Below are 26722 nucleotides of genomic sequence, written 5' to 3' on the forward strand. Positions count from 1 at the left end.
TATTTTTTATTATCATCTATGTCTTGCTGCTGTTTTTGTATTGTTGAACACTGGAAGCTCCTGTCCCCAAGACAAATTCCTTGTATGTGTAAGCATACTTGGCAATAAAGCTGATTTTGATTCTGAATTATTGTTCCTGGAAAAGTCACTCATGATGAACTTTAAGTCATCATGTGGCCTTTAGTAGTGTTTAACAGTGTTTAACCTTATAGACTAAAAATAAATGAAAAGCAGATAAAGTGAAAAACAGATATTTGTAGTTCCAGCAGGCTCATATTTGAAGTTTTTAACATTTAATAATATAAATGGTAATGAACTGTAATTTACGGTATTTCACTGTGGATTTTTTTACCAGCAAGCTTTGCATGAGACTTAATGGGGAGAGTAAATATTAAAATTAAGAGCAATTTTATGTGTTTTGGTGCAAGATGAATAAAGGGGGCGATTTGTAAGTATTTTATGTTCTGTTGAGATTTAGAAGAGTTTCTGTAATGTTGGCGTTTTGGGGGTTACCACTGTGGTGTAGAGTCGAGCTTGAGCTTAAAATGTCCTGAAATGAAAAGTTTATAAGTCTTAGTCTAAATTAGTTTAAAGTGCATGGTGGAGTAAACCCACTTTAACTCTTAGGGTTAAAAAACAGAAATGAATTTGTTGGCAAGGCACAATAATTACAGTGAAAACATGTTGTTGTTGTTTTTTAATCAATGGTCTAGCAATGTTATTTCTATTTACAGTCAAAACATGTTTTTTTAATTTATGGTCTACACATGTTTATTTTTCTAAATGAACAGTCAAAACAAATAATTTCATTTAATAGTTGAAACATGTTCTTTGAAATTACATTTTAAACATGTTATTTTAGTTTATGGTTGAAAAACCTAAACTTTGCAGTCTAAACATTTTAATTCACTTCATGGTCTACAACTGTTATTTCAGTTTATGGTAAATGTTTGGCAGCCTGTGCTGCCATGCATCTACCACTATTTTACATCCTTTTATTTTACAGTGATGGTTGCGACCATGTTGCAGCAGAGGAACACCAAATGGTGCATCGAATATCTTTTAATTTTTACAGTACCTAAAACAAAGGGTGCTTCTCATTTCTAAAACTGTGCATTCTCATTTCATTTCCTTGCATCCTAGCTCCTTCACCTTAGGGCACTCAGAAAGGATGAGATGTGAAGACGGATGAATCAAAGGGAGATGTTTTCGTAAAATAGAATGTCATTCTCACTTCAAAGCGTCATCTTTGTGCAGCTGCATTACCTTGGTGTGCATAAGAGATCTGCAGTTGATGAAACGTGATTTATTAACATATTCCTAATTAATCCTTAACAAAAAGATAAAAAATGACTTAAATCTGTTAAAGCCAGATGTAAAGAGGGAGGAAAGTGTATAGAATCAAAGAAGTGTGCTGCAAAAAAATGTATATTGAATGCTTACAAGGCAAGCAAAAACCCACAAAAGAACAAAGGTGATCCATCACCTCCATTCACTTCATTAAGTGTTACTATTCAAATATGTTGATGTCAAACGTGACATCATGTAATGATACAGTACTTGAAGAATACTAGAGGCCGTCTTACAATAAAAATGGAAAAACCTATGTGTCAGGCTGTTTAGTGTATGCCTGTCTTTTATAAATGTCACTTGAGCACCTTTCATGCAGTTGCCAGGCATGTGCAGAGTGTGTAAACCGCAAGAAACACCATTGCTCAGCTATTAGAAAACCTGTGTAATTTTTGATGTGTTTTTGAGTTGTTTACTTGTTCCAGAACATGTTGTACAATTCATTTTAGCACTAAATTTATATTGCAGTACTGCACCTGTACTTTTCCCTTTCTCATATAAAAGATTGAACATAGGTGTTTACTGAAGAACTTTCCTCTATACTTTTCGAAACATGGTGGGAGCCAATCATGTCATTGCAACTGAACTGAGCACTTGTGAAACTAGTCCTGCAGCTGCAAAGACCCTACCCCAATTTACCCAGAGGAAGTGTCAAACCAATGCCCTAAAAAAAAATATCTACATTAGATCTCATTTAGCTTGTCTGATCTCAAACAATCTTATCTCTTCTCATCGCAACCTCCCATCTTGGCTTGGAAGGTCAGAGGGCAACTCCATTTATCACAGTTGTGTGAGTATTGCTGAAATGCTGATTGACTTGTCATTGTTTTTAAATAATCCACACAAGTATATGCTAGGTGAAATAATTGATTAATATTGGAATGAATATGGTTGGGGAGCACTGTAACCCCCATCTTCATAGCAAACACCTGTGAAAGTATGGTTTCACACTTTTTTAAAAGCATCCCATGATGACACTTCATCTCTTAAGTTGGTAAACCAGTTGTTGGAAACACTGAGTGTCAGAATAAACCTGAATGTCAACAAGTGGTTTGCACCACAAATCGATGCTTGGAGAGTGCATAGGTATGTCAAACCTTCTATGTAACAATAATAGTTATATAACTTCAGTTATTATGTACAAAGTAAAAGACATTATAATTTCCTGCATTGGGAGACATAAGGCATAAAAGTAGTAAAACAATTTTGGTGATATCTCCACAGAATACTACAGTAATGCAGGCAGTTTTATTTTTATATGTTTGGCCAGTATGAGAAGCCATGATTTTGTGGTGGGTTAAACATTTAACAATGTGTTAAGATGGACACCAGCTATTGTAATAAAATGAGGCATCTTTTACTTTTACCACAGAAAGATACTAAACAATAACTGATTCATCTTCTTCTGATGATGATAATAATAACTTGTATTATTAGTAGGACAGTAACATTGAATATGAAATAGAAAGAGAATAGAACAGCAGGAAATGTTTCAACCAGTATAAGTGCCTGGTGATTCACACTTGTGCTTTATGAGCAAGGACATTTTTCCACTGCTAGTGTCTGCAAGACAAGAATGTAAATACATGATATGTAGATATCACTAAATAAAAATGTGCATGACGTGTAGACTCAATCTTTCACCCCTATTGGGTGCACACTATTTCAGGGAGTTGCTTTTCCTCAAAATTGCAATCCATGATAAGAAATTAAGCTGTGTTGAAATGTATGAAAACAGCAACTTTTTCTATACATTATGTGCCTCAATTATTTAAAATAAATGACAACAGTAAAATAAAATAAAATAAAATAGATGATAAAACTAATCTCATGGTACATTATAAGTACTTCATTCATATTTAATTCCATTATAAAGGAATGTGATTATCCCATCTAAAAATAAAAATAAAATAACTTTGCATAACTAGATCAACGATATCACAATAACAGGCCAGTATAAAACAAAGTGATTCAATCCAGCAATTAGTGGTTTGTTGGAAGCGCTTCTTGTAATAGTCTGGCACCTTGTAAACATGACTGATAAAAACCTGTGGACCCTAAAGCCACTTGTGTAAAGACACTCAATCAGACTGGAACTGGCAATTTCTTTGCCAGCTATTGCTATTTTTGTGAGCACTATGGATCAGATGGTCCATGCATGCTGCTGTTCTTCTGTAAAAATTGAGCATTATGCTGGTAACAATATAAATACATTAATTCAGATATTTCTACTAATGTTACTAATGCTTGATCAGCCACACATAGTTATTGTAATTCAGTTTGTACTATTGCTTTAAATATGGTCTATTAGCTTTATTATTGTAAACACTATTTGTGGTCTATCACACAGTTATAACACATCCAGTTCGATTGTGAATTCTTCTGATATCCCGCTGAGGTAAGACCAAACATCATCTCATAAAATATTTCAATTAGGTACAGCAGAGCATTAAAAGTAAACACTCCCCCAGTCAGCATTTTTTCAGCTAAAACAGTCCTCCTAAAATGTTTTGATAGTGGCATAGAGCCACAGTGTTTACACTTACAGAAGGAATCTACCTACGGATGGCTTGCTTAGAGTTGTAATTTCTGGAAACCATAACTGATGGCCATTGATGCATTATACCTGACCAGAGTGTTATTCTTGCTATTTCAGATGTACAGTTCCCACTATCAACTATTTGTTAATTGAAGTGGCATATGCACAGAGTAATACATTTATTTGACTTTTTTTTTTTTTTTTTGTCATGAACAGGATGACTGCACAGACTCCATGGAAAGGACTGGTATCCAACAGTACCCCTCAACTGTATACATCATCCAGGTGATGTCATATCACATGTTTATATCACATAATGACTGTAAACATAGTGAAAGCTATATTTATTATACACAATTGAAAGTGGAACTCTGCTTTGCTTATAGTATCTATATGTACAAATAACACCATCTACCTTTCTACAAACATTTTAACATGTGAATAATTGTACTGCAGAACACGGATGGGCAATATTGATAAAGAAATTAATTAGATTACCTCTTAGATTAAGAGCACACTTCTTACCTTCCCAGAGGGAACACAAAGCTGTTGCATAGCAACAGCTTCAACACTCTAATGAAGGGCTCAGTAACACAATTTGGAACATAAGAAATTACAGCTTCCCCTAGAGGGTGGAAGCCTTATAACATCTTCCCTATAAATATATATATATATATTCTTTTTCATTTCTTTTCTTTTCTTTGTTTTTTTTGTTTTTTTGATCAAGTGTGAATGGGCACGTAGATGATGAACCAACCTCTCCCTCATACAGCTATGATGACTACTACAATGGAAATTTGGATCCATCTGCATTCTCTCCCTGTAAATATGGAGGTCATGGAGCAAACATCCTCCCTGTGTTATACTCCCTGTTCTTCGTGGTGGGTTTTCTGGGTAACATTCTGGTGGTCTGGGTGCTCTTGATGGGTGTAAAGCTGAGAAGCATGACTGACATCTGTCTCCTGAACCTGGCTTTAGCTGATCTGCTGCTGGTCTCCTCCCTTCCCTTCTTGGCACACTATGCCAGGGACCAGTGGATCTTCGGAGGGGTCATGTGCACCATCGTTCTCAGTGCCTACCACATTGGATTCTACAGTGGGATTTTCTTCATTGTACTCATGAGTGTTGATAGATACTTAGCTGTGGTTCATGCTGTGTTTGCTTTGAGAGTCAGAACCAGAACATATGGGATCTTAGCCAGTGTGGTCATCTGGATCATTGCTGTTTCATCATCCTTTCCAGAGCTAATGTATCTGAAAATCAGTTATAAAAATATCACAGAAAAACTCTGTACTTCTTATCCCCCAGATGATCAAAGTTCTAAACATTTTTCAAAGACTTTTGGTATCTTTAAGATGAATATTTTAGGCTTAATTATCCCACTCATTGTAATTGGATTTTGTTACTCAATGATTCTGAGCAGACTCCTCACAGCTCGCTCTTCCAGGAAGCAGGCCATGCGCCTTGTCATTGTGGTGATGGTTGTCTTTTTCATCTGTTGGGCTCCATACAATTTTGCAGCTTTTGTGAAAGCCTTAGAGCTTAAAGAGCTCATAGCTCACTCCTGTGAAAGCAGCAATGCAATCACTCTTAGTCTGCAGATTACAGAAGCCGTAGCTTACTCACACAGCTGCCTGAATCCCATTCTCTATGTGTTTGTGGGAGAGAAATTTAGGAGGCATCTGTTCAGACTCCTGTACAAGACACCCTGCATCAGATTACAGTTCATGAAGAGTTACCTTACACAGGCCACAGGGTCTGTTTATTCACAGACCACAAGTGTGGATGAGAGATCTACTACAGCAGTGTGATTGGAGGATTCATCTGGGTAGGGAAAACAGGCAAAGAACCATCAAGGATTTATTTGCATGGTGCGGCACAGTTTTCTGGGGCAGCACAGGGTACATTATTGCTTATATGTGGCCTGCTCTACAGTCTAATGCAATTACAAAATATGTGATCACATGTGCCCCCATTCCTAATATACATCCACTAATGTTGTTATAATTTTGCTTGGTTTATTAAAAGTGCACTCAGTAAAATTAATGCTTATGTTGCACTGACATTTTAAACATATATATTTACCATTATCTACCTATACTATTCTGCTATTATTATTTATTTCAGCCTACAAGTTTAGGAATTACCAAAAAAAAATAAAAAAAATTGTTGGCTATAAGTGGGCAGGTTTTGCATTCAAAGACTTATATACTGTATATATATATATATATATATATATATATATATATATATATATATATATATATATATATATATATATACTGTATATATAAACATACATATAATTTTTTTTTATTTGGCCATTTATTTTGTGTTTGTTTATTGTTTTTTGTTTGTTTTCCTAGCAATGGATCATCAATAGATAATGTAACTACCACAAAAAGGACTTAAACGTAATTATGTTACATGCTTGTTTGGGCAGAGGTTGGTTTTGTTTTTGTCTAAAAATAAACTCATTTCTTTATAAACAAGTATTTGCTTAGTAAAAGTATGACTAGATAAACAATATTTTAATGAATAAAAGAAATACCTTCCATAAACATGTATATAAGTGTGTGACTTACATTGTAGAGTGACAATTGTACAACAGTGAGAACAACATCAATTTACATTTTTCAATTCATATTATTTATTTATTTTCTGAATCTGCTGAACTGAAGCTCCACAGAATTGAATCAAAACTCTATCAGTCACAAAATGGAAAGTGTTTCAGTAAATGTTTAGTTAAATTGAAATAAAAAAATTAAATATGGCGCTACTCTGAATAAGGTCTATTGTGCATGCAAGCTCAATGCACTCTCAAGTATCCTCATATATAGAATTGGAAAAAAAGTCTGATACAGTTTCCTATTCTATTTTCTAATCTATATCAGAACTGAATAGAGTAAATTGGTTCATTCAGACAATTCTTATTAGCCAAATGATTCACTAAATGATTCATGTTTATTCATTTAAAATCTGTGTATTTGTGCCAGAAAAATATGGTTCTGATTAAATTGTAAAGTATGATGAAGGATTGTTAATGAATTGGGTACAATGGGGCTAAAGGCCCCTTTGATTTGATTTTTCTCCCAAGACACTAAATAGCAGCATAAAGTACCACAGCCCCTTTTCTTTAACATTGTGTCACTATGCACTGCAAAATGTTCCTGATTCCTAGAGGTACAATGTCAAAAGGTTGATTTTGCTGTCCCAGAGGATGTTTTGAAACATGATGAGAACCACTGCTTTAGGAGACAGTGAACAAACATAGCACTGGAAGAAGTGAACATTAACCTATAATCAATTTGAAAATAAAATATGCAAAAGCATCCTTTTGTTTGTCAGCGATAAAGAAGGTCTGTATAACAGAAAGTTCAACACTTGCATGTGCAGTTTTTGAACGACTCATTTTAAAGACATTTTCCAACAAAAGAGAATCAAGACTCTAACTTGACATGAAAGCACAAAGTGCCATTGCATTATTATTATTGGATTATGTAAATAACATGGTGCATGAATATGGTAATTATTTAGTAACAGGCTATTACTTTTTAAAATGGTAATATTTAGAAACTTCAACAAGTGCTGTGTAATGTGAACAAGTCTTTTAGAAATGCTTTGTAGCCTTGTACATTCATGCACATTCATGCACATAAATGCATAACAATATACAGTATATACATATATATATATATATATATATATATATATATATATATATATATATATATATATATATATATATATATATATGTGTGTGTGTGTGTGTGTGTGTGTTTGAGAGAGAGAGAGAGAGAGAGAGATAGTGAGAGAGAGAGCACAAGAGGGAAAGAAAGACTGAGCATGTAATTACCTGTGTGGTGAACAATCGGACCAGATGACATTCCATGAGCCAGTTTATGGCAGATCCCCTACCTAACTGTCAAGGCAAAGAAGAGTGGCTCCATTTTGATTGGATCGTGGCAGGACCAACACAAACAAATACCAAGCACAGCTATCAGATAAGCTGCTCGGACAACTGCTAGGCACCCCTCACAAGGCAGTAAGATCTTCCAATACATTGGAAAAGAATTCTCATTGGTCCATGGGTTGTTTCTTAACCCATAGGGGTCGGCGGATTCGCCGGCGCATCCTGCTGGATTTGTTCCTTATAACAGTGGAAACAACTTAAAATACTCTGTCATTTTGGGCATACAGATAAGTGTAAGATATTATTAGAAACCATAAAGGGTCTACTTTTATTTGTGTACACTCACAATAACAACAAAACCTTATGCTTTTGTAAAATAAAGAAAATAAACAGGGTGCGCTTTCAGCCGTCTCTGTCTCCACAAGCATCTTTCTGAAACACGTCACAAAAATGAACTGAAACTCAGTGAATACTTATCACTCAAACATGAAACATATGTCTAAAGAAAGCTTAAAATGTCTACTTTTAAATAAAACAATTCAAATTTAAAACAAATATTCTCCTGAAATGTAATCTGTATGAAACAAAGCACTTTATTCCTGTGATGTAAAGCTGAATTTTCAGCATCATTACTCCAGTCTTCAGTGTCACATGATCCTTCAGAAATCATTCTAATATGCTGATTTGCTGCTCAAGAAACATTTATTATTATTAACAATGTTGAAAACAGTTGTGTGCAATTTCTTTTCAGGATACTTTGATGAATAGAAAGTTCAAAATAACAGCATTTATCTGAAATAGATAGCTTTTGTAACATTATACACTACCGTTCAAAAGTTTGGGGTCAGTAATATATTTTTAAAAAAAAATTTTTTTGGAAAGAAATTAATACTTTTATTCAGCAAGGATGAATTATATTGATCAAAAGTGACAGTAAAGACATTTATAATGTTACAAAAGCTTTCTATTTCAGATAAATGCTGTTATTTTGAACTTTCTATTCATCAAAGAATCCTGATTTTTTTTTAATATATTGTGTATATGCCCTATATCAGATATTACATTTCATTCTGTTCCCAGGGGAGGGGTCTTTGTCTCCTCAGGTGTGAATCACATCAATATTCATTATCATTCACGCCTCCTCACATATGGCCTTTCTAACGCTAAAAGTGTCTTACAAAAGTTAAATAACTATATTTTGTATGAATGAGTGATCAGGATGGTTTTCACATCATTTTGTAGCAAAAACTCTAGGTTATAAGATCCAGTTCTCAAAAGTCTTGTGAACAAATGTTTAGTATGTGTTATATGGCCTTATTTCAGTTTTTTTCAAAAACCACGCATAAACGTTATTTTCTCAAAAATACAAACATGTACATACATGTTGCTCACATATTATTGTAGCCAAGTTTATGCTGAATACAGTGTTATACAGTGTTATACAGTTTATACAGTGTTAATGGCTACAGACTTTAGCCATTAATATGTTTTTAAGCAACTGAAAAAAGCACAAATGTCAAGGCATGTCAAAACTTCTCCAGGTCCCAAAAACACCCTCAGACCCCAGAGGGTTAACAACCACTCAACCCCCCATCCTAAGGTTTTCCCCAAGACCAGAGTTAAGATAAAGGCCATAAATATTCTTTAAGACCTCTCGAAGCAGCATTAATTTACCATGTGGCAAAAGTTGAAACAAAGAAGCCAAAAAGACAAATCTTTATACACAAACATTTATTCCTAACATGAACACTAACTGCAACACATCCACTCCATGTTTGTTCACAGAACTGTTTATGTAAATTGCAGTTATTCAATTAGCACAATAGTTCACGCAAACTGATCCATGGTGATATAAATTAATGCATGCGTAATATGTAATCTTTCAATATCATGTTTGGTCTCTTTATCTTCAGAAAAATGGCAAGAGTATTTTTGAAGAGGTTTGGAAAAGGAACAATGCATAGATAAAACTTTAAAAACATTGTTCTAACTATGTACTTTAAAATATGCAAATGTTCCACACAGAGAAGGGAGGGTAAGTCACACTGTGTGGGCCCCCTCCGATGTCAGCAGCCAATCATAACCCTGAAACAAGAAGTGCCAAACTGAAATCTCCTCCTCATCAGGAACGTATAAATCTATCCTCCGGATGACCACACCTTTGTTCTGAGTTCCTGTCCAGAGGGTCATTAACCAGACACACTTCTAAAACACCTTTGTCCTGAGTCCCTGTCCAGAGGGTCATTAACAGGATACACTTCTATAACACTTCTCTGCTAAATCTCTGTTTCACAGAGAGAGAGAGGATAACAAATCACCCAACGTTCTTAGTGTCCATCCGAGAGACAGAAGAAGATTGACCAAGTACCAAGTCTCACAACAAGAGACTATTGCAATGCCAAGTTTGGAATCCTATACGAAGGAGATAACTACAGCGACAAGGTTTAGATCTGGCAAGCAAACCTTCTCTTCAAGTTTTGTGTATCTGCGTGTTCCAGATGATGAATCTTGCACCAATATAAGGGCTGTATATCTGCGTGTTCCAGATTGCAAGAACCCTCTCTGTGCTTCCAGGTGATCAACATTCCTCAGCTCCTTTGTGTCCAAGTCTGTTGAAATGTAATCCAGTTCCTTCCCCACTGTAATGTGGCATTGAGTCCCAGTGGAAGACATCATCATCACCAAACTCATCGATCGATCAAGGAGAAAGTATATATCACTAAACCTCTTTCCAGAGACCTTGGCATTAGTGTATACTGTTTATGATTATCTAATGTTCCTTAGATTGCATAGCCTGTGTATCAAATGTCTAGCAAATACATTTTGAGTTATTTGTTTAAATAGAAACAAAGTTTTCACCTTATTATTATTTATCCCTCCATAAGATAACAGTCATACTTTGCCATTGCTAGTCATACATCCAACTGAACCACTTACATCTTTCCATCCGATGCACTTTATTTACCTATTCATTTATTGAATCTTTTAGCATATTAGTACCATTTTGTAGTTTTTGTTAGTTATTCTTGTTTATCTTTTTGAAAATAAAACTAATTTGTATTACAACTGTGTGTTCCTTGTGTTGATGATACAGAAGAGCCCTAAAGGGTTATGCTGCTCTTGAATCCTTCAGATTATTCAGATGACCAACTCCCTACAATTTACATTGTTTTAATTTATTGAATGGTCCATTTGGATCATTCTTTTACTGTTAAGGTGAAACTCCTTAGCTGGTGTCCCAAGGATGGAGGGAGGGGCCTTCTTATATTAATAATCACACAGACATTCACCTTAAGTGAAGTGTGATTAAAAATCACCAAATACTTTGGTGTCTTGTGTGAGGCCCAGTACATTTCAGTTGGTGCCAGGGTGATTCTCACTACACCTGCATCTATTGCAGTGATAAGCAGTAATGCAGAAGCTGTTAGTTTAACTCTAATTCTCAACTGTAATGTGGTAGTATTCCACAATAGATCATGAAGTGATGCTGCCATATGTGCTATCGGAATTGTCCTGTGAGTATTTCACTCACTTTCAGGCGTTCTCTCCTTTGCCATGTGGAAAGTTTATGTGTACTCCCAATTCAGAAACTGATAGGTAGATGCCCTGAGCATATGTAATAACTCTATCTGTCGCGATTCTCAGCTGTGATAGGCAAGAGTGCTTGAGTTGTTAGTTTATCTCCATTTCTAATCTATAGTGTTGGAGTAATCCGAGCAATCATGGAGTGAGTGACAATGCTGGTGTCATACTGATTTTTGACTCCCTATTAGCAGGGAGAAAGGATTCTGGGAGGGAAGTCAGATTTCGGCACAGCACTGGATGATTTCAAAGAAACTCGTGCACCGATGGTGCAGTCTCTTTCAATGTCAGATAATCTTTTGTCGCCACCTGCTGGCTCAAATTTTTTTAAGTCACAGGGATGATTGAAAATTCACACATCTAGCTGCTCTTACACATCTGCACTGCTCTTACACTTTAGTTTGGAACACAACAAACACATGCAGAGTGATACAAACAGTAAAGCATCCCAGTGCTGATGGTCTAAGCTATCAGCACTTTTGGAACGCCTCTCGTCCGGTCAGATTCAAGGAACGGAACTAACTGTGATATACAGTTGTGCTCAAAAGTTTGCATACCCTTGGAGAATTGGTTATATATGTACCATTTTTAAAGAATACATGAGTGAGCAGGCAAAACACATTTCTTTTATTTCTTATGGGTTTCATATTCAACTGTAGGTTATAACAGAATGGCACAATCATAAAACAAAACATGGTAACATAGAAAAAAAAGTGAAATGACCCCTGTTCAAAAGTCTGCATACCCTTAGTACTTAATACTCTGTATTGCCCCCTTTAGCATCAATGACAACATGCAGTCTTTTGTAATAGTTGTCTATGAGGCCCCAAATTCCTGCAGGTGGTATAGCTGCCCTTTCATTTTGGCAAAATGCCTCCAGGTCATGCAAAGTCTTTGGTCATCTTGCATGAACCGCACATTTGAGATCTCCCCAGAGTGGCTCGATGATATTAAGGTCAGGAGACTGTGATGGCCACTCCAGAACCTTCACCTTTTTCTGCTGTAACCACTGGAGGGTCAACTTGGCCTTGTGCTTAGGGTCATTGTCGTGCTAGAAAGTCAAAGAGTGTCCCATGCGCAGCTTTTGTGCAGAAGAATGCAAATTGTCTGCCAGTAATTTCTGATAACATGCTGCATTCATCTTGCCATCAATTTTCACAAGATTCCCTGTTCCATTAGAGCTCACACACCCCCAAAACATCAGTGAGCCACCACCATGTTCACAGTGGGGATGGTATTCTTTTCACTATTGGCCTTGTTGACCCCTCTCCAAACATAGCGCTTATGGTTGTGGCCATAAAGCTCCATTTTGGTCTAGTCACTCCAAATTACAGTGTGCCAGAAGCTGTGAGGCATGTCAAGGTGTTGTTGGGCATATTGTATCCAGGCTTTTTTGTGGCATTGGCACAGTAAAGGCTTCTTTATGGCAACTCGACCATGCAGCTCATTTTTGTTCAAGTATCGTCGTATTGTGCTCCTTGAAACAACCACACCCTCTTTTTCCAGAGCAGCCTGTATTTCTCCTGAGGTTACCTGTGGGTTTTTCTTTGTATCCTGAACAATTCTTCTGGCAGTTGTGGCTGAAATCTTTCTTGGTCTACCTGACCTTGGCTTGGTATCAAGAGATCCCCGAATTTTCCACTTCTTTATAAGTGATTGAACAGTACTGACTGGCATTTTCAAGGCTTTGGAGATCTTTTTATATCCTTTTCCATTTTTATAAAGTTCCATTACCTTGTTACGCAGGTCTTTTGACAGTTCTTTTCTGCTCCCCATGGCTCAGTATCTAGCCTGCTCAGTGCATCCACGTGAGAGCTAACAAACTCATTGACTATTTATACACAGACACTAATTGCAATTTAAAAAGTCACAGGTGTGGAAAATTAACCTTTAATTGCCATTTAAACCTGTGTGTCACCTTGTGTGTCTGTAACAAGGCCAAACATTCAAGGGTATGTAAACTTTTGATCAGGGCCATTTGAGTGATTTCTGTTATCATTATGATTTAAAAAGGAGCCAAACAACTATGCGATAATAAATGGCTTCATATGATCACCATCCTTAAATAAAAGACAGTTTTTTTTTGTTTTTGTTCTTTTGCATGATCAGTCATATTTTCAAAATCAATGTCAAAATTTCACAATTTCTGCGAGGGTATGCAAACGTTTGAGCACAACTGTGTGTGTGTGTAGTATATATATATATATATACTGTATATGCTGATAAAAGTCTAAAAATGTCCCTGAGCTTTTCTGTTGTTTGTCATCTGTAAATTATGAGAAACTTGGTTGCCAAACGTAGTTTTCCCATCACATGTTCACAGGGAATATATATATGGTACATGTCCAAATCATAGGGAATGTTACCGATATTTAACACATCACTTGCAAAAAAGCACTAAAAAGACCCAGCACTCAACTCATGTAGAGCTGCAAACGTAGAAACTGGGTCACAAGTTTAACCACAGACCACCAGCCATTACTGCAGCAAAACCTTGAGTGATTAAAACTATGCTCAACTATGTTTCTCTCATGATGAGCAGACTCCACAAAGACTCAAACATAGATTATCATCATATCTTGACTTCTGTGTAGTATTCTCATAATGGCTCTTGTAATGAAATCATGTGTGGTCTCTTCTCATCTCTGACAAATACTGGTGGTTATGATATTCAATGGCCAGTCAAGTTTAAACATCACTGTGTGGTAGACATCAGTCATTTACTAGACTTAAATAAAAAAAACATGCTTAAACCTCCTGAGGGACTATCCCTACTGCTGACATGAAACTGGCACTAACATTGTTTTTGCCTTCTGCAAATTTGGAAAGTTTTCTTAATAGAGAGAGATAGAGAGAGAGAGAGAGAGAGAGAGAGAGAGAGAGAGAGAGAGAGAGAGAGAGAGAGAGAGAGAGAAAGAAAGACTACAGGTAAAAGTGAAGTCAGTGAACAAAACACACATCAGCGAATGGAAATTACATGCCACCTGTTTTATTTTTTATTTTATTTTTTATTTTTTTTAAGAGAGATAAAATATATATATATTGGATATATTTGAATGGACAAATGTTCATATCTCTGTCATGTCCTGCAATATAGTGATAAATATAATTTGTGGACTTCTATAGGTGAAATATTCACCTTTAGTTGTCTTGTAACATAAAATGAAAAAAAAAAAAACTATACAACTAGACTTTTTTCTCGATGTACACTGTCGGCCAAAAATTTGGAATAATGTAGATTTTGCTCTTATGGAATTAAATTGGTACTTTTATTCACCAAAGTGGCATTCAACTGATTACAATGTATAGTCAGGACATTAATAACATGAAAAATTACTTTTACAATTTTACAAAAAAATGTTCAGAACTTCTTAAACTACTTCAAAGAGTTCTCATCAAAAAATCCTCCATGTGCAGCAATGACAACTTTGCAGATCCTTGTTATTCTAGCTGCCAGTTTGTCCAGATACTCAAGTGACATTTCACCCCACACTTCCTGTAGCACTTGCCATAGATGTGGCTGTCTTGTCGGGCACTTCTCACGCACCTTACAGTCCAGCTGATCCCACAAAAGCTCAATGGGGTTAAGATCCATAACACTCTTTTCCAGTGATCTGTTGTCCAATGTCTGTGTTTCTTTGCCCACTCTAACCTTTTCTTTTTGTTTTTCTGTTTCAAAAGTGGCTTTTTCTTTGCAATTCTTCCCATAAGGTCTGCACCCCTGAGTCTTCTCTTTACTGGTGTTGAGTGGGTAGAATTCAATGAAGCTGTCAGCTGAGGACATGTGAGGCGTCTATTTCTCAAACTAGAGACTCTGATGTACTTATCCTCTTGTTTAGTTGTACATCTGGCCCTCCACATCTCTTTCTGTCCTTGTTAGAGCCAGTTGTCCTTTGTCTTTGAAGACTGTAGTGCACACCTTTGTATGAAATCTTCAGTTTTTTGGCAATTTCAAGCATTGTATAGCCTTCATTCCTCAAAACAATGATTGACTGATGAGTTTCTAGAGAATGCGTCTTTTTTTTTGCCATTTTTGACCTAATATTGACCTTAAGACATGCATCTATTGCATACTGTGGCAATCAAAAACAAACATAAAGATGTTTTTACATTTTTTTTACATTTACATTTTACAAAGACAATGTTAAGCTTTATTTAACCAGCCAACTAGTTTTTAACTGTGTTTGATATAATGGCAAGTGATTTTCTAGTACCAAATTAGCAATTTAACATGATTACTCAAGGATAAGGTGTTGGAGTGATGGCTGCTGGAAATGGGGCCTGTCTAGATTTGATCAAAAATGACTTTTTTCAAATAGTGATGGTGCTGTTTTTTACATTAGTAATGTCCTGACTATACTTTGTGATCAGCTGAATGCCACTTTGTTTAATCTGTACATTATTCCAAACTTTTGGCTGCCAGTGTATTTACACACAATAACTCACAATATCCCACTGAAATTAAAAATAAACCTCAAGTGAACAACCCCCTGAGCTGATACTTGGTGGAACCACCAAGCCATTTGCTTGAATTACAGTCATGAGTCTCTTTGAATATGTATCTACTAACTTTGTCCACCTAGACTGCAATATCCATTATATTCCGCTTTGCAGGTAAAAGAGCCAATCACCTTTTAGATACAGACATCGCCTGTCAATCAGCTTGCTAACACACATTTGCATAAGCTGTACAAGCCAGGCAAAGTGCGTGTTTTAGCATAATAAAAGGTAAAGAAGCACAATTTATGATTCCAACATTATCAGATTTGATTGCTGATTTGAAATATGTCCTTCGATTGTAATTTTGACCAACCGTTTTTGTGATTTCGGGTTTTCCCCATTTAAGTAGATAGGAGCTGCACTGGCATTACTGGAAATAGCCTCCCGATAGCATTCCAAAGATGGCCAACAGTGGACTGACTTGCTAGAAAGACTTTGAAGTCATGTCACTCGATGGACATCTTTGGAACGCTCTCGGGCAGCTTCTTTTTGCTGTATGTAAATGAGCAGCATACAATCTGCCCTTTTATTGGAAATTCAGTTTGAAGCAATTTTACAGCATGACTATCAAGATTGTTCTCCATTCAAAGTGCCCTTCGGAGGGTGACTTATCCCATTTGGAACACACAAGTCCTGGGCGGATTACTTGTAATCCGGTGCTGATTACAAATTATATGACAAAATGTAATCAGTAATGTAATCTTGTAGATTACACTGTACATTTTTGAGTTATCTAATCTGATTACATTTGGATTACTTTCAACCTAATTCTATTTTATTTTATGTCATGTGAAGAAAATGTATTCCATTCTTTATTACTAACATAAATCCTCACAAAAAGAGCTCCTAATGACATTTTTAAAAAGTGTATTAAACATTACATGAATTAAATAAACATTAAATCTAACAGCAATGACAGTGCATGTGGCCTAAGTTTAAAATTCAAATCACTGAGACATCAAATTCCTTTTAAGTGCATAAAACAATGGCAACATTTCGAACATTAATGACCATGAAAAAAAACAATGGCAACATTTCGAACATTAATGATCATGAAATCAACAGCAATGATGTTGCTAGGTCAAAGCTTTCATCTAAAACACTGAAACACTTTTAACCCTTACTGTTTACTGATGGTTCATCACCTATTCCAAAGCTGAAAAGCAAGATATTATCTTTTAAACAACAAGAATATTCTAAAAGAGTAGAATATTTTAAAACAGCAGAGTTCCACCAAGTCACACAAGGAACAATTGTGTCAAGTTTATGTCAAGTTTCATGCAGTGAACTCCACTGCATCAGTTTTATTTCATATTACTGCACATTTTTCAGTTGAACTATTGCGTACCCTGTGGGCAGGACCCTTAGAGATGGCATCCACTAGATCCTTTGAAGCAATTACAGTAAGTTCAGTGTGTGAGCTGCACACCATTGGTGTAATTTCATTCTTAAAATTAAATGATCTCTGTAGATCCAGTGGTTAAATGCTCTCTTCCAAAAAAACTCAAAGACTTACCGAATGTATATCATCTGATTTAGAATGAAAAATGTAAATGATTATAAAAAGAGGATTAGGATGATCAATAAATTATTAACAATTTACTGCCGTTGCCTTGTTAATATGTAATCATGTAATCTATAAAAAGTAACAGCAGTCTGATTATGATTACATGTAATCAGTTACCTCCCAGCACTGCACACAACTAGCAAGAAATTTTCAAGGAACAAAAAAAATTACTTCCTCAAACAGTCTTGTAATTGTTTATTGGATTTCCATTGAGATGACTGTAATTTGCCTGCAGAATTTCCCGTGCATAGGTGAATATTTTAAAGGGGTAGTTATTTTCTATACCCTCTGTATGTCAATAATGCACTGAAGGTCAAATGCAGTGGGACATGCTAAACTCCATCTAATGCTATTTTAAACAGCATAAAAAATAAAATAAAATAAAATAAAAAAAATTGTATTGTACTTATTGTACATCCAGTTTTCGTGACCTCTTATTAATTGAGATACTACATGGAATACTTTTAAAATTGTATTTGTCATACTGCAGGGCCATTGAAATGAACTAGTGAAATCATGTAAAAACATACACTTTCCCTTATATATATGTATAGGCATTTTAACCTTAAATCTTGATTTTGAAAAACAACAACAACAACAACAACAAAACCTTTACTGTATATTGTCCTCAAAATTGGCCATGACTTCTTGTCTTAGGTCCTCAGTCAAATTTAGAAGGTGTGCCTGAAAATTCAGAGAATCTTATTTGTACACACACACACACACACACACACACACACACACACACACACACACACACACACACACACACACACCTAAACACTTCTAGTTCATTGTTGCCATAGGAACGAAATTGCTTGAGCAGATGTCGCCTCCTTGAGGTCCTCTGTGCAGTAGCAGGTTTGAAAGAGATGACACCAACACCAAAAGGCTTGGAAGAGTGTAACAGGTAACAGGAAATTATTCCTTCTTTTGCAAATTCGGTACAGAGCAAATACAGTATGTTGGCAAACCTGTTAAGTGGAGTGACTGTTAAGTTTTGGTGATTCTGAATAAACATGAGTTAAGCATGACCAGGGGTTGCGCTGACAACAACAACCTGGAGCCTTGAGTTCGAATCCAGGGCGTGCTGTGTGACTCCAGCTATTGGTCGCTATAATGTGGTTCTCGCTCTCGGTGGGGCGCGTGGGGAGTTGTGCGTGGATGCAGCGGAGAATAGCGTGAAGTCTCCACACACGCTATGTCTCTGCTGTAACGCGCTCAATAAGTCACGTGGTAAAATGCGCTGATTGACTGTCTCAGAGGAAACTGAGATTCGTGCTCCACCACCCGGATTGAGGCGTGCCACTACGCCAACATGAGGATTTAGAGCGCAATGGGTACTGGGCATGCCAAATTGGGGAGAAAAGGGGGAGAGAAAAACAAAACAAAAACAAAGTATGCATTTCGAAAAATAATGTAGAAAAATCATGAGTTCAGTGCTTTATTTGATGCAGTTGTTTCTACACTCCAATGACATTGGAAATTGTAAGTATTTGTCACAGATGTAAGATTGCAGATTGCACAATACTGTATCGTGAACACAATATAATGTACTTACTTATATTTGTTTTCCGTTATTTAATTTGATCATTTAAACATATAGATATGAAAATAGATTATATAAAAAATAATCTTTTGAAAACAGCTAAATGTCTGACTAATATGAACACTATGAACAAAATTAATAAACAATCTAAAATAGAAATAGTAGTTACTCAATGTGACAAAACGGTTTGCTTGAGTGATTTGTCATCTTATTGACACTACTTGCTTGGCAACATTATGAAGTACTGTAGCTTCTCTCTTGGAAAAAAAAAAAAAAGACCCAATAATTGCCTGGGCACATTTTATGCATTTAATATGTGTAATGTATATTACATATTACAATGCCCAGAAATCTCTTGAAATATCCTGTCAATTGTCTTTGTATTCCATAAGAATTGTGATATCATTATGCAGGACTAGCGTTTATCTATATCTTTGTCTTTTTTGTTGATATGTTCCTATTAAATTGTATATTGCAATAAAAATTATTTAAAAAAAATACTTTGGAAAAAACAGTAGAGAAGCTACTGTACACAACATCCACATATAAAAAACAAACAAACAACATGGTTATATACTTCACTTGATCTGTCAGTTTCCTTAAACTTTTGATCTAAAATTATATCTACAAAAAGGTCTTGAATGAAATTATTATTCTGTTAAAATATAGATTTCTGTTGAATGCATGAAACTATCAGCTACATTATTGTTGTTCATTTGTTTTATCTTGCCTTGTAATAAGCTTCAATACAACTAAAAAAGGCATTCTTACCTTTTAAACATTGACTGATAGTTTATTTGAAGCTCCTGTACATGACCTAAACTAACATCTGGATCACATTATGTTTCCATGTTCCATCAAAAATTGCATTTGCAGAGAAGAACCAACAACTTAGTATCTCTGCTAAATTATGAGTGATCTTGGAAGAGACCTGATTAAATCAATACCACAGTTACAAACCACAAATGTAACATTCTTTTAATAAGTTGCAACAAGATCAAACAGGATAACAAATAAGTGCTTGAAACCTCAGCCCATCCTATTCAAGAGTGCCGCTAGATGGTACTTTGAGTGCACATCTAAAATCCCCTCCATTACAACATTGTTAACAGACAACTCATTTAAAACATGAATGACTATTAGCAAATGACAAAAATGAGTCAAAGTAACTACGTTCACTATTTCTTAGAAAGCTGTTTCAATGGGGAACTTTAGATTTTTGGAAATATGAGTTGGAAGTGAGTTGGAGGTCTGTTCTCATTGTAAAAGGCAAGATCTTATCAGTCTTTGGTTAGCGAGCTTGCACGTTAAGCGACATCTCAAAGCCTAAATGGGGCAGATACCATTAAATGTTTTTAGAATAATTCAGAAGTGTTGTACATTAAATCAGAGGGAGGGACGCATGGTGTTTCAAAGAGAAAACAGTATAAACTGATAGTAGTGTGTGGGTGCCTGCAGAGCAACAGTAGCCACAGCATATACTCTGACCCCCATGTTCTGCTCATACCTCTTAAAAAACAGGGCAGTTATATTCACACAATCAGACGAACAACCACAAAAGCTACAAGTGTAAAAAACAGCCCAAGTTCAAATCACAAACCCTTCAGGTAAATGCATTTTATTTTTATTTTTTTTAAATAAATAAAATAAAACACGCATGCATGCATGTTAACAAAGACATGTAACACCAACTTATGCATTTTTTTTGGGTGTTACATATCTTTGTTGACATGCATGCATGCATGCATACCTGTGCGTGTTTCTCTCTCTCTTTTTTGCACATGCACACAAAATGTTTTCCATCCAGTTCTTCTGGAATTATTATACTTGCTGCTAATTGAGTGCCTAAATGCACTCAGAAAAATATTTTTAAGGCATACACATTTAAATTTCATAACAAAATTCCATTTAATTTAAGTAATCTTTAATTTTATACAAAATTAAATATTTTAGGCTTTATTAATTTAATTTGGTCAAACATTACACAATTCAGTTTGATGAAATTGTGTTATCAAATTGAAATGCGTAAATCTTAAAAATAGGCTAATATATATATTTTTATTAAAAAAAAAAAAAATAATAATAATAATTTCACTCCACAGAACCTTTTAAAATTAACTGGTGAAGGCAAAAGGGTGATTAAAGATGGTTAAAAGCTTAAAAGAAATGGTGGCCGGTTACAGGACCTAAAATATACAACCAAAAATCTTATCAGAATAAAAGTCAATGGACATACTGTATATCAACTACCCATATAGTGTTTATGCATAAACAAAAAGGCCAAACTACAAACATAAATGTCTGTGTCTGATTAAATGATACAAATCTAGATGCTGCGTTGTCAGTGCATGGGACTTTTTGTTCTGAAAAATATATCGTACTGAAATATGGAAACATAACTTCTCTGTGTCATGCATTTACAGTTGTCTGCACATTTTGACACATCTGCGGTAAGATCAGGGGAGAATTAATTTGCCATTTATCTGTTTTTGGGACTAAAGCAGTTCAGAACACCTGCAGCTGAACATTTCACATCTGCCAGGATTTTCACATGGTCTGAGCGAGGCCTCCAGAGACCTATGCACGAAATAATGTAAAAATACTCATTCTCAGGTCATTTTTAATGTATAAAACTTCAAAATGACAGTATGGCGTGTACAGAAGCCAAACCATAATTGTAAACAATAAAAACATCAGAGACTACGCATACCAATAAAATGTTTCAGATGTTTAATCTAAAAAATAACTGAGGGTAAAGTAACTTATGTACAGCACAGAATGTGCAAACAAGTATGGGTTCTGTACAAAGAAATGTACATGCAAAATTAATATAGAGTCAAAAACATTCAAAATGACATTATACTGTAATGTAAAAAACAGGGTGTTGCTACGTCCAGGTTTCATGTTGTCTGTACATCTATACAATATGAGAAACTAACTTAAATAAAACTAAGAACCTGTAAACCCACACTTTACTGACCAATCATGTTATTTAAATTCAGCAATAGAGTAATTGCAAATAGGTTTTAGTGACATGCGTTGACAGTTGTTTTTTTGGGTTATTGTACTACTGCAACTTGCCTCTTAAACCCACGATTTGGTACGGAAGGAACTAGAATTCACTTGCTGCTTTCTCCTTGTACTACAGCTAGAGTATTTCAAACAAAACGAACTGAAAGCAAACACATCTCATGGGAATGGAATATTTTCTAATTTGTCATTTAGTCATGCAAACTTACATTAATAGTCTACTGCTATGAGCAGATACACAAATGAAAATTCTTAATCTGACATAATGAAACACTACTTAAATTCGATTAACAAAAACCGAACAAGACGCAATAAATAAATCGACAATCAATACATGTAAACTCCAGCTCTTGGAGTCAGAATTGCATTCATAACTTATTGTTACAAATTAGAACCACCAAACAGGGAGAATTGTTTAGGTACATGAGGATTAACTTTGGTATAACGATAAAAATCAATAACGACATTCATAACGGAAGTGTGACGTAGACACAAATGATTCAATTTCACCAACGAGGCTTAAGCTTTTACAAAATAATACTGAACACAGAGAAACCAGCAAAAGAGCCACAGACACGTCATATCTCAACTCGCAGTGGCTGATACATGTATCTAACAATGTTGATTTAACACAAAATGTTATAAATAGCTGCAAAATGTTAAAGCCCCAACATTGCACATAGAAATTTCAACAAATTACAAAGAGTGCACATTTGCCGTGGTTACCAACACTTTTTGCCTTCAGTGGCCAACGAGATAGCATTTCTAACACTGCAAATGGACATGAATGAAGGCAGGTCCAGTTTATTTACAACATAAGGCTTATAGACACGTGAATCGAAATGAAAAGCTCATCTTTTACTCTATATGAAAAGAGTTGCAGCTGTTAAAAGTTGTTTCATTACAGTATGATTTCAAATATGCTTATCAAACATGAAAACTTGCGTACAGCTATAATGGTCTTGAGATGAATGCCATAATGTAACTAATTTTATTTTCCTTATCTTTAAATAAGCTTTTTTTTTTTTTTTTTTTTTTTTTTCAAAATGTTCAGGATAAAGATATCATCTTTACTGTGCTTCTATACATGGTTTGTACAAAATGTAATCTTTCCTGAATGTAGCTTTCAAATTACAGTACTCCACTGAAACAACCTGATTTAAATACTGTCTGAACACAAAGCTAAACCTTTCTGGCTCAGGGAACAATACCCGAAAAAAAAAAAAAAAGAAAACCTTTCCTCCCTTCTTTATTCACATTTTATTTCTTGTGAATGCCATCCATACAAATAGAGCACATATGTGTAGCTGAAATGATTTGTTGAAGGGTAGGGAAGGGGACTTCAGAGTTTTTTCAGCAGCAGTTTATAGAGACCCAGAACCATTTCATTATTGGCTCTAAAACAAGGATGAGATTTCAGCATATAGTATTTTCTTTCTTCATTTTCCATATTTTCTCCTGCTGTCTTCAATGTTTTGCTCTTAACTGGAGGAGAGATTGTCATTAAAGGGATAGTTAGTTGTGTGATTAACTCACCATCACGTCATTCCAAACCTGTCTGCCTATATTTTTTCTTCTTCCATGGAACACAAAAGGAGATGCTTAGTACAATGTCCATGCTGCTCTTTTACATACAATTAAAAGTGGATGGTGAACAGGGGCTGTCAAGCTCCAAAGAGAAAAAAAAAAGCATCATAAAAGTAGTCTATACAACTCATACACTATTTTTCAAAGTCTTCTGAAGCCACACAATAGCTTTGTGAGGAAGAGACTGAATGTTTATGTTATTAAGCTGTAAATTTCTCCTTTAGTGTTTCATTGAAGAAAGAAAGTCATGAAGAAAGGTTTCCAAAGACATGAGGGTGAGAAATTAACATTTTCCATTTTTTATGTATTTATTTATTTTTTGGGTGAACTATTCCTTTAATACAGATATTTTTTTGCCACTGTAACCTAAAAGGGATAGTTCATCCAAAAATGAAAATTCTCTCATCATTTACTCACCCTCATGCCATCTCATATGTGTGTGACTTCCTTTCTTCTGCAGAACCCAAGTGAGTATTTTTTAGAAGAACATTTCAGCTCTGTAGGTCCATACAGTGCAAGTGAATGGTGACCAGACATATGAAGCTCCAAAAAGCACATAAAGACAGCTTAAAAGTAATTCATATGACTCCAGTGGTTAAATCAATTTCTTCAGAAGCAATTTTATAAGTGTGGGTGAGAAACAGAAAAATATTTAAGTATTTTTTTTACAATAAATCTACCAGCCCTCCTACGCTCCTTTACAAGAGAACCGAGTTCTACTTTTTCTGTATTTTAGCAACTGCATTCTTCCTGCATATCTTTGTGCATATCGCCACCTAGGATAAAGAAAAATAGTGAGGGATAAAGCAAAGGAAAATAATAAATAAATCATATTTGCACAACAGCCCAGTAGGTGGCGATATGCATGAAGAATGCAAATCGGCAAATAAACAGAAGAAGAACTCTCGTGAACTTGCATGAGGGCTATTTTTTAAAGTAGATTTATAGTAAAAAAAAAAAAAAAAAGACTTAAATATTGATCTGTTTCTTATCCACACCTATCGCTTCTGAAGATATGGATTAAACCACTGGAGTCTTATGGATTACTTTTATGCTGCCTTCATGTGCTTTTTGGACCTTCAAAGTTTTGGTCACCTTTCACTTGCATTTTGAGGACCTACAGAGCTGAAATATTCTTCTAAAAATCTTTGTGCTCAGCAGAAGAAATAAAGTCATACACATCTGGGATGGCGCAAGTGAGTAAATCATGAGAGAATATTCATTTTTGGGTGAACTATCCCTTTAACTCAGGAGACTATGGTTTGATTATTGTGGGTTATACTCTCAGAACCAGCTAGAAAATGTGATTACTATTCCTTCAGGCCTGGCTGAGGAGGCGACTATGCAGGAAGGCTTTGAGACTGGCAACAGGTCGCAGGTCATTCAGGTGTTTCCTCCGCTCTATAAAGGAGATGAGTCTGGAAGTGTCGAGGCGAGCTGTTCCAGATGCTGCGTTCGGCTGCAGCCAGGGCTCCTTCCGCAGGCAAACCAGCGCAGAGGGACGTCTGCACGGTTTGCCTTGCAGTAAGATGCATACGAAGTCCCGCGCCGCCTGACTCACGCCACGGAAGTAGTCATCCGGGAAGCTGAAGTCGAGGCGACAGATGTTCAGGCAGGTCTCTTCGACGCTTTCATCCAGAAATGGGGACGCCCCGCTGAGCATCACGTACGCCAGCACACCCAGACTCCAGAGATCAGACCCTAGAGCCGCGGGCTCCCCCAAGACCAGCTCAGGGGCGGAGAACTCAGGGCTGCCTAGCAGAGGGTGGATGTACGGGATGTTGGAGAGATGCGCCGCATCACCGAAGTCCGTCAGTTTGACCAGAGGCTGGGTTGACGTATGCTCGATCAGTACATTCTCAGGCTAGAAGAGTAACACAATATAAATGTATTGGCCATTGTAACTGAATTATTCACAAAGATATTAACAATATAGAGGGAACTTAGAAAAACTATGGTCCCACTTTATATTAAGTGTCTTTAACTACTATGTACTATCATTAATTATATGCAATACAATGTATTTATTGTGTAACTACACGTTGTTCTGCAACATTCTCACAAGTTTCACATTTGCTCCTACTGAGGTTGATGTACGGGTAGGGATAGGGTAAGGGTTGGGATAGGGTTAGGTTTAGGGTTAAGGTTAACAGGGTACTTTAAATGTAAGTACAATGCAACAACATGTGTGTACATAAGTACATTGTATCCATGCTCTCAAAATGAATTTGGTTCTGCAACTTCAAGTGATCTACTAATTTATTATGAATAATTCCACAGGAAGGCCCACTGTCTCACCTTCAAGTCTAGATGAGCTATCCTGCATGCATGAAGGTAGTGTAAAGCTTCTAGAATATCCCGCAGATAAAGAGCCACTTTTTCTTCAGTCAGGTTCCCCCAGCTAACAATATAGTCGAGGAGACGTCCTTGATCAGCGCTGATGTGGAGAAAAGGAGAACAAATGTTACAACAATACAGAAAAACTAAAGGAATGTTCCGGGTTCAATACAAGTTATGCTCAATCAACAGCATTTGTGGTATAATGTTGATTACCACAAAAGTTCGACTCGTCCCTCATTTATATAAAAAGGCAAAAATGACACTTAAAATGGACGTGAATAGGGCCGGCGTTAACCACTAAAAAATACACATTGTGTATTATAAGTATATTCACAAAACGTAAACAATATATGTGTAAACATGAGGTTTAGGGTGATAAAATCGCTTACTATATTGGATTTAACTTAACACAGAAAAGGTTACGTCAAGCATTTATAATGTTGGTTTGACATAATAACACAATAGTAATAGAAAAGAACCAGAGAAGTCTACGTACATCTCCAGAATGAGAATGTAACTGGCTGGGGTCTCGTAGGTGTCGAGCAGGCCCACCACATGTGGATTCTGAAGACACTGCAGGACCCCCAGCTCCTGAATCACCTGCTCTCGATGCATTAGCTTCTTATTCACCAGTTTAGCGGCCACTGATCGCCTGCTCCCTCTCTGCTCACACCACTTTGTGACGGCAAACCTGCCTCTACAGACAGAGAGACAACATTCTTTAGCTACACTGCAACAAATCAGTTCCTTAATCAGTATTTCTAT

General features: G+C 35.9%; 3 protein-coding genes across 9 annotated transcripts in view; 2 read left to right on the forward strand and 1 right to left on the reverse strand.

Annotated features, from left to right (window-relative positions):
• Positions 1-26722, forward strand: part of LOC127452718 (C-C chemokine receptor type 4-like) — a 218248-nt gene that overhangs the window by 14026 nt on the left and 177500 nt on the right. The gene's annotated exons all lie outside the window — the stretch shown is intronic.
• LOC127452716 (C-C chemokine receptor type 5-like) lies at positions 2043-6097 on the forward strand. Of its 4 annotated transcripts, none has more exons than XM_051718355.1 (4): positions 2043-2140; positions 3701-3748; positions 4106-4174; positions 4617-6097. In XM_051718355.1, exons 3-4 carry the CDS (start codon positions 4107-4109, stop codon positions 5698-5700), a joined length of 1152 nt encoding a protein of 383 aa, XP_051574315.1. In that variant the 5' UTR covers positions 2043-2140; positions 3701-3748; position 4106; the 3' UTR covers positions 5701-6097. The 4 variants fall into 4 exon arrangements, with proteins under 4 accessions (XP_051574315.1, XP_051574318.1, XP_051574317.1 ...); XM_051718358.1 differs by having other exon boundaries at positions 4662-6097; XM_051718357.1 differs by lacking the exon at positions 2043-2140 and adding an exon at positions 2166-2436 and having other exon boundaries at positions 4662-6097.
• LOC127452713 (triple functional domain protein-like) overlaps positions 24743-26722 on the reverse strand; it is a 226143-nt gene continuing 224163 nt past the window's right edge. For all 4 annotated transcript variants that reach the window (XM_051718338.1, XM_051718337.1, XM_051718336.1 and 1 more), the window contains 3 exons: positions 26454-26654; positions 25916-26054; positions 24743-25481 (listed from right to left, as the gene is read on the reverse strand). In XM_051718338.1, the coding sequence (XP_051574298.1) occupies positions 24936-25481; positions 25916-26054; positions 26454-26654 (886 nt within the window). In that variant the 3' untranslated portion in view covers positions 24743-24935. The remainder of the gene's footprint in view (positions 25482-25915; positions 26055-26453; positions 26655-26722) is intronic.

This window comes from Myxocyprinus asiaticus, chromosome 15, assembly GCF_019703515.2.
Source record: "Myxocyprinus asiaticus isolate MX2 ecotype Aquarium Trade chromosome 15, UBuf_Myxa_2, whole genome shotgun sequence".
NCBI lineage: Eukaryota > Metazoa > Chordata > Actinopteri > Cypriniformes > Catostomidae > Myxocyprinus > Myxocyprinus asiaticus.

Excerpts from the sequence above, each read along its gene's own strand:
- LOC127452716 (XM_051718355.1), top strand. The coding sequence starts at position 4,107 with ATGACTGCACAGACTCCATGGAAAGGACTGGTATCCAACAGTACCCCT. Across the intron at positions 4,175-4,616 it reads CAACTGTATACATCATCCAG|TGTGAATGGGCACGTAGATG; the intron begins GTGATGTCATAT and ends TTTTTGATCAAG.